General features: G+C 43.2%; 2 protein-coding genes across 3 annotated transcripts; one reads left to right on the top strand and one right to left on the bottom strand.

Moving 5' to 3' along the window:
- Positions 1-139: 139 nt before the first annotated feature.
- On the top strand, positions 140-5,225 carry glipr1a (GLI pathogenesis-related 1a). 2 transcript variants are annotated; one of them, XM_065021421.1, is made up of 6 exons: positions 140-442; positions 1,208-1,462; positions 1,875-1,993; positions 4,128-4,285; positions 4,795-4,821; positions 4,931-4,947. In XM_065021421.1, exons 1-4 carry the CDS (start codon positions 251-253, stop codon positions 4,261-4,263), a joined length of 702 nt encoding a protein of 233 aa, XP_064877493.1. In that variant the 5' UTR covers positions 140-250; the 3' UTR covers positions 4,264-4,285; positions 4,795-4,821; positions 4,931-4,947. The 2 variants fall into 2 exon arrangements, with proteins under 2 accessions (XP_064877493.1, XP_064877492.1); XM_065021420.1 differs by having other exon boundaries at positions 143-442; positions 4,128-4,222; positions 4,931-5,225.
- Positions 5,226-6,002: 777 nt separating this feature from the next.
- krr1 (KRR1 small subunit processome component homolog) lies at positions 6,003-16,721 on the bottom strand. The gene is made up of 10 exons (XM_065021419.1): positions 16,613-16,721; positions 16,136-16,311; positions 13,195-13,329; positions 12,914-13,039; positions 11,313-11,396; positions 9,706-9,762; positions 8,513-8,683; positions 7,566-7,643; positions 7,303-7,399; positions 6,003-7,015 (listed from the first exon to the last, which is right to left on the bottom strand). Exons 1-10 carry the CDS (start codon positions 16,686-16,688, stop codon positions 6,873-6,875), a joined length of 1,143 nt encoding a protein of 380 aa, XP_064877491.1. The 5' UTR covers positions 16,689-16,721; the 3' UTR covers positions 6,003-6,872.
- Positions 16,722-17,292: the final 571 nt, after the last annotated feature.

Here is a 17,292-nt window from a genome sequence, read left to right as displayed (position 1 = left end):
GACGTGGAAACAACATTTATTCAACCATTTTCTGCCCAGTAGGTTACCTCCATCTTTTGCCAGTTTATTACACTACTACATGGACTCACTAGTTCACAGCATTTCACATCGACTTCCTTCCTCCTCACCATCCAGCAGTAAAATATGCAGACGTCTCAGTTCCTGTTTGAAACAAGCTGCTTTACCGAGAAAGGAGATGTGATGTGAGACGTTTGTGACCTGTCCTGGTTCAATCCTCTGTACCTGAAGCATGGGGCAGCTACTGCTGCAGGGATTGCTGTGGGCTGTGATTTTCCTGGGCTCATCTGTCCCTAATATCGAGTCCTCAGAGTACAACCCATTTCCTGGCATCACCGATAAGAAGTTCATCGACGACTGTGTGAGGATACACAACGACAACCGGTCCTCTGTGAATCCACCAGCCAGAAATATGCTCTACATGGTAAGCAGTGAGGCAATGAGACGGGGTGGCAGGGTAGCCTAGTGGTTAGAGCGTTGGACTAGTAACCGGAACTGACAAGGTACAAATCTGTCGTTCTGCCCCTGAACAGGCAGTTAACCCGCTGTTCCAAGGCCGTCATTGAAAATAAGAATTTGTTCTTAACTGACTTGCCTAGTTAAATAAAGGTTTAAAAAATGAGAGCATGCAACACTGTATTCCCAAGTCAAAACTCAGTAATACCATAATATAGCTAATACTGGTTCCATGTAAATTATTCAGAATTTGATTGCTTTTGCATTTGGAAAAGTGACAATTACGAATATGCAATACATGAATAGTGCTTAAACGCTTCCTAAAGCAACAACAATGCATATAAACATTGCCTTGTGAGTAAGCTATAGTTGAATAAGACAGGGCTCTACACTGTCCTTTTTTACAAGAACTTGTATCGCCTAAGTTGAAAACTGTAGGCGCACACAAAGAAATGTAGGAGCACAATGAAACATTTGAGGTAAAGTAATAAAGCTAGAATCCTACATTTTTCGAGGCGCACTGGTGCACCTAAATTAAAATTCCAGGTCGAAGACAAAATATGTAGCCGCATAGGCAAGTAAAATGGTCGCACTGTAGAGCCCTGTAAAACAATGTTAGAATGAAAGGAGGACAAGCCAATCAGATCCATAGAGGCGTGTAATCAGTTTCATATCACAGATACTGTCATTTTTTTAGACACTCACTAATTTGGTTTCATTTTTTTTCTTCAAGACGTGGGATGAGGGCTTGGCCGTCACTGCAAGGGCCTGGGCAAGACACTGTGATTTCCAGCACAACATCTACCTGAAAGAGGTCAGACGGGTCCACCCTGTCTTCTCCTCCGTGGGAGAGAACATCTGGGCAGGATACCCGCCCTCCACGTTCTCCGTCATGCAGGCCATGGATTTCTGGGTCAAAGAAGTGAACGATTACTCATACCAAAGCAATGCGTGTAAACCAGGAAAAATGTGTGGCCACTACACACAGGTACGTGTCCTCTACTGAATAAAACAGCATCACTGCTAAAAACCATCAAAATGACAAAATGCAGTTTTAGCGTTGGGCCAATAACCAAAAGATTGCTAGTTCAAATCCCGGAGCCAACTAGGTGAAACATTTACTGATCTGTCCTTGAGCACGGCACTTAACCCTAATTGCACCAGGGGCACCATCAATAACAGTTGATCCCTGGCCTTGACCACACTCTCCGAAGCTGTCCAGGGAGCATGGGATATGTAAAAACACCTATTTCACACCACACAGGTTGCACACTTGTACATGTGTGAAACAGAACAAATATAAGCACCCACTATTTGACCTATTGTAGAAAACATTGGTATAAAAGGGGAACTCAATATTTCATCATCTTTGCCGACTGTATGCTTGCTTGCATTCCCAGGTTGTTTGGGCGACGAGCTACAAGGTTGGTTGCGCCGTCCAAATATGCCCAAATGGCGTCGACAGGACTTTGTTTTCTGATAAAGAGGGAGCCATATTTGTTTGTAACTATGCCGAAGCGTAATTCAGACTGAATGCACCTATTACATTCACAAAGCGTAAGGCAGACTGAATACACAGATATACCAAATGAAATCAAATTGTATTGGTCACATACACATATTTAGAAGATGTTATTGCAGGTGTAAAGAAATGCGTGTGTTTCTAGCTCCAACAGTGCAGTAATATCTAACAATTCATGTACACTGAAAGGAAAATTCCACCCCAAAACTATTTTGGTATTTGTTTCATTAGTCCATTGTATATATAGTACCAAAAAGTGTTACATGTCAGCAATTTCAAGATACATTCAGAAGTTTACATACACCTTAGCCAAATACATTTAAATCTAGTTTTTCACAATTCCTGACTTTTAATCATAGTGAAAATACCCTGTCTTAGGTCAGTTAGGATCACCACTTTATTTTAAGAATTTGAAATGTCAGAATAATAGTAGAGAGAATGATTTATTTCAGCTTTTATTTATTTCATCACATTCCCGGTGGGTCAGAAGTTTACATACACTCAATTAGTATTTGGTAGCATTGCCTTTAAATTGATTCACTTGGGTCAAACGTTTCGGGTAGCCTCCCACAAGCTTCCCACAATAAGTTCAGTGAATTTTGGCCCATTCCTCCTGACAGAGCTGGTGTAACTGAGTCAGGTTTGTTGGCCTCCTTGCTCGCACACGCTTTTTCAGTTCTGCCCACACATTTTCTCTGGGAATGAGGTCAGGGCTTTGTGATGGCCACTCCAATACCTTGACATTGTTGTCCTTAAGCCATTTTGCCACAACTTTGGAAGTATGCTTGGGGTCATTGTCCATTTGGAAGACCCATTTGCGACCAGGCTTTAACTTCCTGTCTGATGTCTTGAGATGTTGCTTCAATATATTCACAGAATTTTCTTACCTCAAGTGCACCAAATCCCTCCTGCAGCAAAGCACCACCAAAACATGCTGCTACCACCCCCGTGCTTCACGGTTGGGATGGTGTTCTTCGGCTTGCAAGCCTCCCCCTTTTTCCTCCAAACATAACGATGGTCATTATGGCCAAACAGTTCTATTTTTGTTTCATCAGACCAGAGGACATTTCTCCAAAAAGTACGATCTTTGTCCCCATGTGCAGTTGCAAACCATAGTCTGGCATTTTCATGGCGGTTTTGGAGCAGTGGCTTCTTCCTTGCTGAGCGGCCATTCAGGTTATGTCGACATAGGACTCGTTTTACTGTGGATATAGATACTTTTGTACCTATTCACTCCAGCATCTTCACAAGGTCCTTTGCTTTTGCAAAGGTCATTTTTGATTTGCATTTTTTACACCAAAGTATGCTCGTCTCTAGGAGACAGAACGCATCCCCTTCCTGAGCGGTATGGTGGCTGTGTGGTCCCATGGTGTTTATACTTGCGTACTATTGTTTGTACAGATGAACGTGGTACCTTCAGGCATTTGGAAATTTCTCCCAAGGATTAACCAGACTTGTGGAGGTCTACAATTTTTTTCTGAGGTCTTGGCTGATTTCTTTTGATTTTCCCATGATGTCAAGCAAAGTGGCACTGAGTTTGAAGGTAGGACTTGAAATACATCCACAGGTACACCTACAATTGACTCAAATTATGTCAATTAGCCGATCAGAAGCTTTTAAAGCCATGACATAATTTTCTTGAATTTTCCAAGCTGTTTAAAGGCACAGTCAACTTAGTGTATGTAAACGTCTGACCCACTGGAATTGTGATACAGTGAATAAGTGAAATAATCTGTCTGTAAACAATTTTTGGAAAAATCACCTGTGTCATGCACAAAGTAGATGTTCTAGCCGACTTGCCAAAACTATAGTTTGTTAACAAGAAATTTGTGGAGTGGTTGAAAAACGAGTTAATGACTCCAACCTAAGTGTATGTAAACATCTGACATCAACTGTATATAACATTCAAAATACAGAAATGCAGCCGGTATGATGAATTTTGCATCATATGATGCAAAATGAATCATTTCTGGAACACCTGGGGATTTTTTGAAAGGTTATTGGAATTATGCAACCTTGCACACATTGTACTTTCCTTTCGGCAAAACAAAAAAAAAGTCTAAGATGCTCTGATTTTAGAAATATGGAAACATTTTAGATCAATTAAAAGGATGTGCATTGCTTTCTCCAGGGGAAACGTGGTTGAGATGTTACCATACCAGAACGGGTTGGAAGAATGCAGCTCTTGTGAGGGTGCAAACAATCAATGCCAGGCCAAGCTCTGCCGTGAGTCTGTCAGCTACCATTTCCCACACCCAATAAAATAAGATGCAGGACAGCCCTGTGATGGTCTGAATCTTCAACATATTCCTCCACAACACCCCCAATACTCTTTCCCTTGTACATGCTACATGTTCAACACCCAATACTCTTTCCCTTGTACATGCTACATGTTCAACACCCAATACTCTTTCCCTTGTACATGCTACATGCTACACGTTCAACACCCAATACTCTTTCCCTTGTACATGCTACACGTTCAACACCCAATACTCTTTCCCTTGTACATGCTACACGTTCAACACCCAATACTCTTTCCCTTGTACATGCTACACGTTCAACACCCAATACTCTTTCCCTTGTACATGCTACACGTTCAACACCCAATACTCTTTCCCTTGTACATGCTACATGCTACACGCTACATGTTCAACACCCAATACTCTTTCCCTTGTACATGCTACATGCTACACTTTCAACACCCAATACTCTTTCCCTTGTACATGCTACATGTTCAACACCCAATATCATTTTCTATTGGTGACATAATAAATCTGCCTCGTCTTCTCTCTTTACAGACAATCCAAAACGAGATGAACAGAAAAGTATGTTTTGAATACGCAACCCTTCATTTAAATGAACTTCCTAAACCACAACGGCAGAATGTGTTCTTTGTGACCAACATTTGCCTTTACTTTTCTCACCTGTGTACAGGTTACAGATGGACCCCCGACTGGGACCCCACCCTGGCCACCTGTGGCCCCTGCTGCATGGCCATATTGGCCATCCGACCCCTGGCCCTTCTCCTCACCTTTGTGGCCGCATTTGGAGTACACAGACTGTACCCAAGCATATTTTTTTACAAATAGCTGAGAGGTTTAGATTGACCTGCACTGTTCTCATTGTTGTCATGGCTTTCTCAATGTGGTCCTGTCTTTTTAAAATTCCTGCAGAGCCTCAAACCAAACTCCCATTGTGGTACAATAAAGTGAACTACTACTAAAATGTATATGCTGCTTTTGCTGCTTCCATTAATGTGTTAAAGGGAAAGTTTACCCCAAAACGTAACCAAAAGTTGATTTACTGACCTCAAGGAGTTAGGCAGCAGCCTTTAATACAAACTATACGGCCAAGCCCTCTAAAGTAAACAATGGCAGTCTTTAATACAAACTATACGGCCAAGCCCTCTAAACAAAAGTAAACAATGGCAGTCTTTAATACAAACTATACGGCCAAGCCCTCTAAAGTAAACAATGGCAGTCTTTAATACAAACTATACGGCCAAGCCCTCTAAAGTAAACAATAGCAGTCTTTAATACAAACTACACGGCCAAGCCCTCTAAAGTAAACAATAGCAGTCTTTAATACAAACTATACGGCCAAGCCCTCTAAAGTAAACAATGGCAGTCTTTAATACAAACTATACGGCCAAGCCCTCTAAAGTAAACAATAGCAGTCTTTAATACAAACTATACGGCCAAGCCCTCTAAAGTAAACAATGCCTCAAATAAGAGCAGGAAAAATAGGTCTCAAATAGCTCATACATAAAATGTCACAATCTGTGTTTCTGTTAAGTTACATTTTTGAAATTAACGGTTTCTCCCCCCAAAATCATGTTTGCTTAACAATGAGCAATGGTGTTGGCAAAAGCACAAACAAGTCTGGGACCAGGCTCACCAACCACTGACAGCAGAACTCATAACACAAGAGCTTATGAAGGTTGAAGAGCGGTGTCGAAAATCATCTCATTTGGCCTAACAGGAAAATCAATTCTACAAATACAGAATAAGAGATGATCATATACTTGTTTTATTGGGTTTTTAGAAGTAGCAACACCAAATTACAAAGAATGCAGCCCAACACACAGTTCTCCTAAACATCACAATGCTATGTCACTATTCAGCAGTCCTCTAGGCCCATTTCTGCAACACTTGACGCCTGTAGCAGCACACGACAACAATGTTCATTTAATCATGAACGAAAACTTTTAGTGCCTTTTCTCAAAGCCTGCAGGTATATAGCTTAATACCTTGTTAATCATTTATAATAAAGGACTATAAAAAGGCTTTTAATAGTATGCATGTTTTTTTTAATGAGTATACATTAACAGACTAAGTCAGCATCATTATGAAACATTACTAGCCTTCCAATGCATTAACTGCATCATAAGCCATTATACTCGCAGTCTTCATAAAGTAGAGTGCTTACTGTAAATATTAACATGGACAGGTGTTGGTGGAAAGCAGTACAAGTTGTTCTGAGGATTAGGACTTGAGGAGGAATCTGTGGCGTCGGGATAAACCAGGTGAACCACATTCTGTGCACGTCTTACAAACAGTTGCTAAACAATATTGAAGAACAGGCCTCGGTCACAGGCTAACTAGGTAACACTGGGGCATTGGGTGTCACATATAGGGAGACACCTTTACTGTATACTGTCTCCTCTACTGAGGACAGAGGCATTCCATATTCATTTCATCAAAACTATGAGGAAGATTCATCTCTGAGGAATTGGGGATATTATATTAATATCCCAAATACATCTTTAGACAAACCCATGTCCTGACAAACCTGACGTCCTTCACGCTAGTGATCTGCATACCTCGTTTGAATGCAGCAATAGTGAATATTGTCCATTGTCCAAGCTTTTCCAAGGTTAGCCCTTGTTCTTTTTCTTCTTGTCATAGGCGGGTTTGGTCTGTGGGACAGGGTTAACAGAGGGGGCTCCTAGCTTCTTGGTCTTGGCTTTCCTTACCTTAGCCTTGATGGCCTCAATGTTGATTTTGGCTTCTGAGGGAGCTAGAAAAAAACATGGTAAAAGAAAAATAACATATTAAACAGCTAGGTGTGGCTGTGTGGGAGTATGTGCTCAGGCAATGCTTCATTTAATCAGTTAATGATAATAATTACATTTGTTAAGTGATTTTCATTCTAGAAGAATAATTTCAAAGTGCATAAAATCATTTTATTATAATTGAGAATAGAATGTTTCTGAACACCTCTGGCAAGGCTTGAAGGAAGTGGGTGCAAAGGTCAGGTGGAGAGAAGGTAGTTAAGAACATAATTATTCAAATGATTCACTGTACCTTTGTTGGTCTTCTTCATAACAGGTTTCTCCTTAGGAGGAATAAAGGCCCTGTTTCGCTCCTCTTGCCTCTTAGACAACACCTCGGCTTGTTTCACCTTGGAAACACAGACACAATCAGGCATAGGACAAATGGATTTGGCACAGTAAATCCTGTTGTGTGTCTTTTGAAGGTCATTAGTTTCTCATGCAATGCTATACAAACAGTAACTGGTGCATAGCTATCAGGTCCAGTGATAACAGCCAAGTGATATCCATGGTTACCTTTATCTCCTCCATCTTCTTCCTCTTCTTAACACTCTCTCGAAGGAAGAACTCTCCCGTTGCCAGTTCCTTGTCAATCTAGACAACCAGGAAACACAACACAGTGAATCCAGGAACATGGGTTTGAACAAGCTTAGTGATAGGTTTAGTGATGGATGGGTTATATCAAGTAGTTATAGACCAAGTCATCTGTTGATGTTAGGCTCTATGGCTGTTGTATGTTATAGTACAAGGATGATTCAAAAAGAAGATTGGGAACTTCTAAGCAATTTGCGGGCCGGAAAAGAGGCAGTTTAAAATATATTCATAAGACGTTCAAGAGTGGCTTGGAGTAATAATTTCCAGGCCACTCTTGAACTTCTAAAACTAAATAAAAATTATGTAGAAATAATGAACTAATAAAAAAATATATATATATATAAGTGCCCTTTTTCCAGCTCGCAAATTGCTTTTGACTTACAAATCAGTTTGAAAAAAATCTGTGCCCCCCGCTGAATTTTGAAATCCCAATGTGGGCCTGGAGCCAAAGTTATTACACACCCCTGTTACAGTATGTGGAAGAGGACTTGTCAATGTCCTGTGTTATCTTGAAACTGAACTTTAAAAATATATATTTTTTATTGTACTGTGCTTGCACTTTGTATGCTACGGTTGACGTGCCATCTACATGAAGATTAGTATACTGGGCTGACATGTTGTATGACACAGGAACCGACACAAATAAATACATCATGCCTGCATAGTGGTTCTGACCCACTAACCTGGCTCTCAGGCTGCTGCGGGGGGGGTGGTTCTGACCCACTAACCTGGCTCTCAGGCTCAGGCTGCTGCTGGGGGGGGTTCTGACCCACTAACCTGGCTCTCAGGCTGCTGCGGGGGGTGGTGGTTCTGACCCACTAACCTGGCTCTCAGGCTGCTGCGGGGGGTGGTGGTTCTGACCCACTAACCTGGCTCTCAGGCTGCTGCGGGGGGAAAGGCGTGTACTCCTTCTTTGTCGTCTTTTTCTTAGGCTCCTTGCGCTTGGTCAGGTTCTTGTGTCGGAAGTTGGGTAGGAATCGCTCCCAGCTCTGCAGCCGCAGCTCGGGGTCCTTGGACAGCTCGCGCTTGATCATGAGCGTCTGCGGTCGACCCCAATCGAACGGTCGCAAGAGGAAAGAGGGAGAAACGTGTTGGAAGAATTAACTTGGATTATTGAAACTGAGGGCGGTTGAAGTCAGACGACATGCTGGTAACTACATGGCAAAGCTCCAGAAAGGATGCAGTAGTTCAAGCCAGTTCCTTCATTAAAAAGGGGCAATCTGCAATTGCTACATCCATTTTTGTACTTTTAAATAAATAAAATATAATATATATATATATATATATCTATATATATCCCTTGTTCTTTTTCTTCTTGTCATACACACCCATTGATTCGTGAAGAGTATAATTCGGCAGAACCCAAAATATAAGATTGTTTGTAAACAATGTCATTGTAAACAAACACGGTGTAGCTTCAACAAAAATCTTTAAACTATCATTTTGATATCTTGGATCAGTCCTTGCATCCATAGCCGTCTATGAATTTGAGTGGTTACATTTCTCAAAGGCCCATCCCTCATGGGATTTAAAGGATTGCTCCTTTAAGTCCCTTGAGCCACAGCATTAAAGAAGCAACACCTCACATTTTTTATTTCTTTGACTGCTTAGAAAGCTTAAGTATGGCTTCCTTCCTGACCATATTAAAAAAAAACATCCACTACAAGGACAACTAACAAGTGTTGTTTTGCTAAGATTTTGGTTATTGTTGACAACCGTGTACGAGAGCCAATCGGAATAAAGGAATTTGTAAACAACTGTCCAAACACATTAAAAAACTTGAAAATAAGTTATGACGGATAGAATAAGTCGGTCTGAAGCATGTTGTTCTCAGCTGTCAAGGAACTTCAAACTTCCCCTTTTGGGATCATGGTAAGTTCAAGTCATCAATTCTAAAGGACTCCAGTTTGTTTTGGACTTCCTCTGTGGCGTCAACAAAACCCCACATCCTCTTACATAGAACAGTGTCGGTTGCTTTAAGTTTACCACGAACCATGACAAAGTACCACATAGACCACCTTTCTCCTCCAAATTGGATGTGGAGGAGAAAGGTATCAATTACCTTGATGTTGTAGATGGGGTGGATGTTCTTCATGGTATCCAACACCACTTTCCGTACCTACATATGAAAAATAATATTTTAGCAGATAATAATCGAGTCACTTAGAGCACAAAAAAAAATACAATTGTTGCTCACTCCAGAGAAGTTTAATATACTTTTTCCCCCCAATTTCGTGATATCCAATTGGTAGTTAGTCTTGTCCCATCGCTGCAACTCCCCTATGGACTCGGGAGAGGCGAAGGCCGAGAGCCATGCATCCTACGAAACACGACCCTGCCAAGCCGCACTGCTTCTTGACACACTGCTTGCTTAATCCCGGAAGCCAGCCGCACCAATGTGTCAGAAGAAACACAGTACAGCTGGCGACCGGAGTCAGCTTGCAGGCGCCCGGCCCACCACAAGGAGTTGCTAGAGCGCGACGGGAAAAGGAAACCCTCCCCTAACCCGGACGACGCTGGGCCACATTCTCATTTACAGCAACAACCTGCGGAATAGTAACGGGAGAGAAATTAGTCAATTAGAGGATGGGGATGATTAGGTGACCATGATGCTATGAGGGCCAGATTGGGAATTTAGCCAGGACACCGGGGTTCACCCTTACTCTCATGATAACTGCCATGGGATCTTTAGTGACCACAGAGAGTCAGGACACCCGTTTTATGTCCCAATCCAAAAGACTGCACCCTACACAGGGCAATGTCCCCAATCACTGTCCTGGGGCATTGGGATAAAAAAACAATGTAAACTAGAGAAAAGAGTGCCTCCTACTGGCCTTCCAACACCACTTCCAGCAGAATCTGGTCTCCCATCCAGGGACCGACCAGGAACAACCCTGCTTAGCTTCCGAGGCAATAGTGATAGTATGCACCTGAAAGGGATTCATTACCATCACTTGCAAAATTTGTACGGCCTAATCTCCCTATGGAGAGGGGGGATCTAAACCAATTCAATAAATTATTTGTTACCATAGCAGAAATAGACACCTGATGAATTCAACAGGCTTATTTCAGTGGTTCCAGTGCGTGGTTAAGGGAGAGAGCAGCATAGTGCTCAGTAGGGAGAAAGCATTTAGAAACGTAATGAAATGGAGAGGTACTACCTAAAAACGCATATACGGCCGCCACGACCGCCCGACAGTGCTCGGCCGCCCACGACCGCGCCGACAATGCGGCCGCCACGACCGCCGACAGTCTGGCGCCACGACCGCCGACCGGCCGCCCACGACCGCCGACAATGCGGCCACCCGACCGGCCACCACGACGCCGCCCGACAATGCGGCCACCGACGACCGCCGACAGTACCGCCACCACGACCGCCCGACAGTACCGCCACCACGACCGCCCGACAGTACGGCCACCACGACCGCCCCAGTACCGCCACCACGACCGCCCGACAGTACCGCCACCACGACCGCCCGACAAGTACCGCCACCACGACCGCCCGACAAGTACCGCCGCACAGTTACGACCGCCGACAGTACGCTACTACGACCGCCGACCGCTACTCGACCGTCCCGACAGTAGTACTCGACCGCCCGCACCAACAAAAATGTTTTGCTATGGTGTAACCTACTGAACATGGTCCTGATTGAGGAAATCAGCGCTTACCTCTTTGAGGCCGTTGAAGGGTCCCAGGGCTGACACAGTGTTCCCCTGCACCATGACGTAGCAATTGGTGAGCAGCTCCAATGCCTGAGGTGGAAACAGGTTAGATAAATGCCTGTAAGAGGGAGGTTGAATGTGTTCCACGGAGAGCAATCTCCATCTGCCGACAGTACCGCTGCCACGACCGCCGACAGTACCGCTGCCACGACCGCCGACAGTACCGCTACCGCCACGACCGCCGACAGTACCGCTACCACGACCGCCGACAGTACCGCCGACAGTACGACCGCCGGCTACGACCGCCGACACGACCGCCGACAGTACCGCTACCACGACCGCCGACAGACGAGTACCGCTACACGACCGCCCGACAGTACCGCTACGACCGCCCGACAAGTACACGACCGCCCGACAGTACCGCTTACCACGACCGCCCGACAGTACCGCCACGACCGCCGACAGTACCGCTACCACGACCGCCGACAGTACCGCTACCACGACCGCCGACAGTACGCTACCACGACCGCCGACAGTACCGCTACCACGACCGCCGACAGTACCGCGCTACTACCGCTACCACGACCGCCCGACAGTAGTACCGACAGTACCACGACCGCCGACAGTAGTACCGACTACGACCGCCGACAGTACCGCCGACAGTACCGCTACTACGACCGCCCGACAAGTACCGTACCGCCCGACAAGTACCGCTACTACGACCGCCGACAGTACCGCTACCACCGACAGTACCGCTACTACGACCGCCGACAGTACCGCTACTACGACCGCCGACAGTACCGCTACTACGACCGCCGACAGTACCGCTACTACGACCGCCCGACAGTACCGCTACCACCGACAGTACCGCTACTACGACCGCCCGACAGTACCGCTACTACGACCGCCCGACTACGCTACTACGACCGCCCGACAGTACCGTACGACCGCTACCACGACCGCTACTACGACGACAGTACCGCTACTACGACCGCCGACAGTACCGCTACTACGACCGCCGACAGTACCGCTACCTACTACGACCGCCGACAGTACCGCTACTACGACCGCCGACAGTACCGCTACTACGACCGCCGACAGTACCGCTACTACGACCGCCCGACAGTAGTACGACCGCCGACAGTACCGCTACTACGACCGCCGACAGTACCGCTACCACGACCGCCGACAGTAGCGCTACTACGACCGCCTGTGCTGTATACCATGTGTATCCTGTACAGAAGACCAACAGAACTGTAAACTTCTCACTGCACAGTGCTTCTTACAGCACAGAATAATTCCATCTCCATATCCCCTACAAGAGTAAATATACTTACTTTGAATAAGTGCTTTTACTTTTATATTTCTTCAGCTATATACTGTCCTCATTTTTTCCTTCGACCTATTTGAATTCAATATTTTTGTTGTTGTAGCACTGTTGAGAGGAGAGCTAAAATAAACTTTGATTTGATGAGCTGACTGATTCTGAAACGTTGGGAGGTGTTAATAACACTATGCTGCCACCTAGTGATGCTAACATCTAAACACAAATCTACTATGTATCCCATTGAACGCTCTCCCTGGCTGCACGGTTGAACAAGACGCACCTTGAGTGTAGATCCTTTAGGTCCGATGAGTCTCTGCCTCCTCTTCACAAACCGTTCTCTGGTTCTGACCAGCGTGCCAATTTTCATGATGTCACACGCCATGTCATCCTCCAAAATACGCACGGCCTAAAGGTGGAAGACAGAAGAAAACATCAACCAAATGAAGATGCTTGTACTGGTTTCTTTCTTTGGGGTAAGTATAGAGTTTTGACTATTCTTCCATTATCAGGATCATTGTTGGAAGTTCAACTATGAATTGATGAACAAGAGAGCATGCCTACCTGCTCAAACGGCACACTTCTGGCCAACAGCTTGATTAGGTCCCGTGCCCTCACAACTGCATATGGGTCAAAGGTCTTTTTGGTGGTGCAAACCGTGATGCTGCCCTCGATCAAATCCAGGGTGGCCTTGATGTGCTGTTGATGAGGAAGAAAAGCAGAACATCAATGTTTTGGACAATTTAAAGGCTGTGTGCCTAAATCTAGGAGAGGATCATTCATCCTCACATGGCTACATATCTGCATGTTCACAGACACCTATACATGGGCTGATAAGAATGGATCAACTCTTGTCAACATGTAACATTATTCTTAAAGCTGGAACCCTTAATGGTGAAACTACCTCGTCACATTGTGATCTTACAACAAAGAAGTTACTGGAAACAAAAATGTACGCCTGAGACATCATTGCACAGTCGAGTGGAGGCTGCTGATAGGAGGACAGCTCATAATGGCTGGAAAAGAGTAAATGGAATGGCATCACACATGGAAAACATGTGTTTGATACTATTCCAATCATTACCACAAGCCCATTCTCCCCAATGAAGGTGCCACCAACCTCCTGTGTTGCACACGCTATAGAACAGCAGAATACGTACTGCCATTTCTTACCACACCTCTCCTCTGTTTCATCCACAAAACAAAAACAATAACATAGGGGCTGGTCCAGACAGTGACACCACAGACAGATTAATGAGCCAGATATTTCACCGGATGTGTAAATGTGAAGCATCCGGTTGGCGTTGCTACTAGGGCTGGGCGGTATACCATATTTCATGATATACTGGTATTGATGCAGGGACCGGTTTGGGTTTTTAACTTTACCTTCTATACCGAATGTTTGGTTTGTTAAATATGATACACCATGTGTAATGTCAATTTTTATAATTCACTTCGCTACTTGAGTCATCTCGCTCCACTTTCTCTCCGTGCCACTTTCCACACAGACCTTGCCATGTCACTCAAGGAGCGCATTAGATGTTCCTCAACCACGAGGCTTTTCACTTTGCTTCTTAATAATAATCCACTAGCGTTCTATAATGACACTATTAGTTTGTGTTTCTTACATCAGCAAACAGCTAGTCTGTCTTTTCTTAGCAAGTTGCTCTAAATCTTGAGACAGTAATTGTTAGCCACTAATGCTAATAACTAGCTAATAAAGATACTGAGTATGAGCAAACATAGCTACCTAATACAGCCTGATAATACTAGTGATGGTGTATACCTAAATCAGCATGTTGTTTGTGCAACAGTATCTTCTAAATCAAAGAGGAATATGCAAAGCAAGAATATGTTAGCTACATCAAGTAGCTAAGAGAACACATGAAATGTAGCCAAAGCTTATAGGGTCCCCTAGGAAACACTTACTAACAATTTAGTTCCTACCCAATCACAATAACTCCTACCGGGCATTTTAATTCATTGTCATCTCAAACACTGTATTCAAAGTGCCCACTATTATAATCTAACTATAGAATTAGAATAGTCATTATATTTCCATGATTCCAACAGCTTTGCTCTAATTCACAAGTCACATCGCAATTGCAACATTTGGTTAAAAATACATCCTAGATTATTTGCCCATATCGTGCAGCCCTACGTGGCAGTGTGGAAATTCTCAATTGAGCAGTGGTGTAAAGTACCCAAGCAAAAATTATTTAAAGTACTTCTTAAGTAAAACATACTTTCAAGTACTAGTTAAGTAGTTTTTTTGTATCTGTCCTATACTGTTTTTATTTTATTTTTGACAACATTTACTTTACCACATTCCTAAACAAAATAATTTACTTTTTACGCCATACATTATCCCTGACACCTAAAAGTACTCGTTACATTTTGAATGCTTAGCAGGACAGAAAAATGGTCCAATTCACGCACTTTTCAAGAGAACATCCCTGGTCATCCACTGCCTCGGATCTTGAGGACTCACTAAACACAAATGCTTTGTTTGTAAATTATGTCTGAGTGTTGGAGTGTGCCCCTGGCTATCCATAAAAAAAAATTTAAACAAGAAAATGGTGCCATCTGGTTTGCTTAATATAAGGAATTTGAAATTATTTATACTTTTATTTTTGATAATTAAGTACATTATATCAATTACATTTCCTTTTGATACTTACGTATATTTAAAACCAAATACTTTTAGACTTTTACTCAAGTAGTATTTTACCGGGTGACACTTTTACTTGAGTCATTTTCTATTAATGCAAACGCATCTATACTTTTACTAATGTATAACAATTGGGTACTTTTTCCACCACTGCAATTGAGTGCAGGAAATGCAGAAATAATAAGTGCTGAAATTTGTTTTGGTTGAAGTTGAATTGAACAGTAAAAAAAAATCAGAATGGAGACTCATCGAAATCACTTATAATGTATGTGTTGCCACCCTAGGATCATTCACTACTCAAAGCAAATGTAGAACTTTTATTATTCAAAAACTTTTTAAAAAAGACTGTCACACCATACATTTTTTAAATTTAAATACCGTGATATAATATTTTGGCCATATTGCTACTCACTACCAAATATGGTGGTGAGAGGAAGCCCACTGCCCGGCAGTGTGAGACGATGGAGTGAGATGGATTTTGGCGACATTCTGCTAATTTTCTACTATTCCTACAACAATTTTTTTAACGTTTTAATTATATATGGCCTGGAATAGACCATATAACTGCCTCGTGGGCTTAGTTCAACTGCCCATCAGAGCCCAAAATACGTTTTTATAATCCAATAAACAATGGAGACACTATAGCCTCGAGACATTGTTAAAGCTATAACTTGATCTCATGGATGGTTAAATCCTTGCATTCATAGCTGTCTATGAATTTGAGTGGCTACATTTCTCCAGCAACGTCCCTCAGCTTTTAACCAAACCCGTATCAGAATGGACGCTTTGTTATTATTTCAACTGCATATTTCCCTTTTAATTGGCTTAACTTACTGAATCGCCTAATGCTTTTTGCACCAGTGGCCAGCATTCTTTCAGGTATGCCTCTCTATACTTCGGAAAGAGAGTGGCGAAACTGCTCTCCTCCAGGAGACCTTTGGGGTTGTCATCTTTTGTGAATGCTGGCTCCTTCCATCCATCGGGAACAGTGAAGAGTTGAGATTCATCCACTGAAAATACAAGATTAGAAGCTAGGATATAACACACCTGACGTTATAGTTAGCTTCATAACTAGGTAGGTAAATTGCATGCACGTTTTCCCATAGAACAACCGTTCTTTCACTGAGAACAAATTGGTAGCAGTCTTCAAGCAGTGCTCCTACTAGCACCATAAATAAGCATGAGGCCGGGCGCGAGCTACACAAATCAAGGGAAATCAGGCTTCTGCTCAGATACATGTATCCAGAAACGTGGACTATTATTAAGAAATAATACATTTGTTTCTGATACTAGACAATACCGTTGTAATACCTTGGTTTGTATTCTTTTTCGACTTCTTCCCTGACCGCGTTTCATTCACGCTTCCTTCGTTAGTGGAGGACGCCATTTTTGTTATGCCGGAAATACAGACCGGAACTGCGTAGTTTGGAACTAAGATGAGGGTTGCATTCAAAATTGCTGCGTTGCATTACGTGCTAAAAGCGTTCTTGAAACTATACCCCAATGTGTAAGAGTCTTTGCAAAATTGTGCCACAACAACCTTTTCGATCCTTACAATATTTGCTATTATTTATCTATCCTTCATATTGATTTGTCGTTCCTGTCACTACATTATTGGAGCGGCAGGTAGCCTAGAGCGTTGGGCCAGTAACCGAAAGATCGAATCCCGGAGCTGACAAGGTACACATCTGTCGTTCTGCCCCTGTACAAGGCAGTTAACCCACTGTTCCTAGACCGTCGTTGTAAATAATAACTTGTTCTTAGCTGACTTGCCTAGTTAAATTAAAAACAATTTATAATAACACCCCTATCACTATATTATATAAATAACCATTTCTGACAGTGTATTTCATGTTCAGGTGGTAACTTCGCTTTGTTGGCTAATTAGCTGCTGTTTAGCCATAATCAGCAGAATTTCGACCAACCTGGCTATACCTTCTTCGTTCTCATTTCGGAAGTCACTGGTGTATTCAGAACTTCTATAGCTAGTT

The sequence above is a fragment of the Oncorhynchus nerka genome, linkage group LG8, assembly GCF_034236695.1.
Source record: "Oncorhynchus nerka isolate Pitt River linkage group LG8, Oner_Uvic_2.0, whole genome shotgun sequence".
NCBI classification, from domain to species: Eukaryota; Metazoa; Chordata; class Actinopteri; order Salmoniformes; family Salmonidae; genus Oncorhynchus; species Oncorhynchus nerka.
Note: the sequence above shows the minus strand (reverse complement) of the source record. Positions and strands in the feature narration are given on the sequence as shown.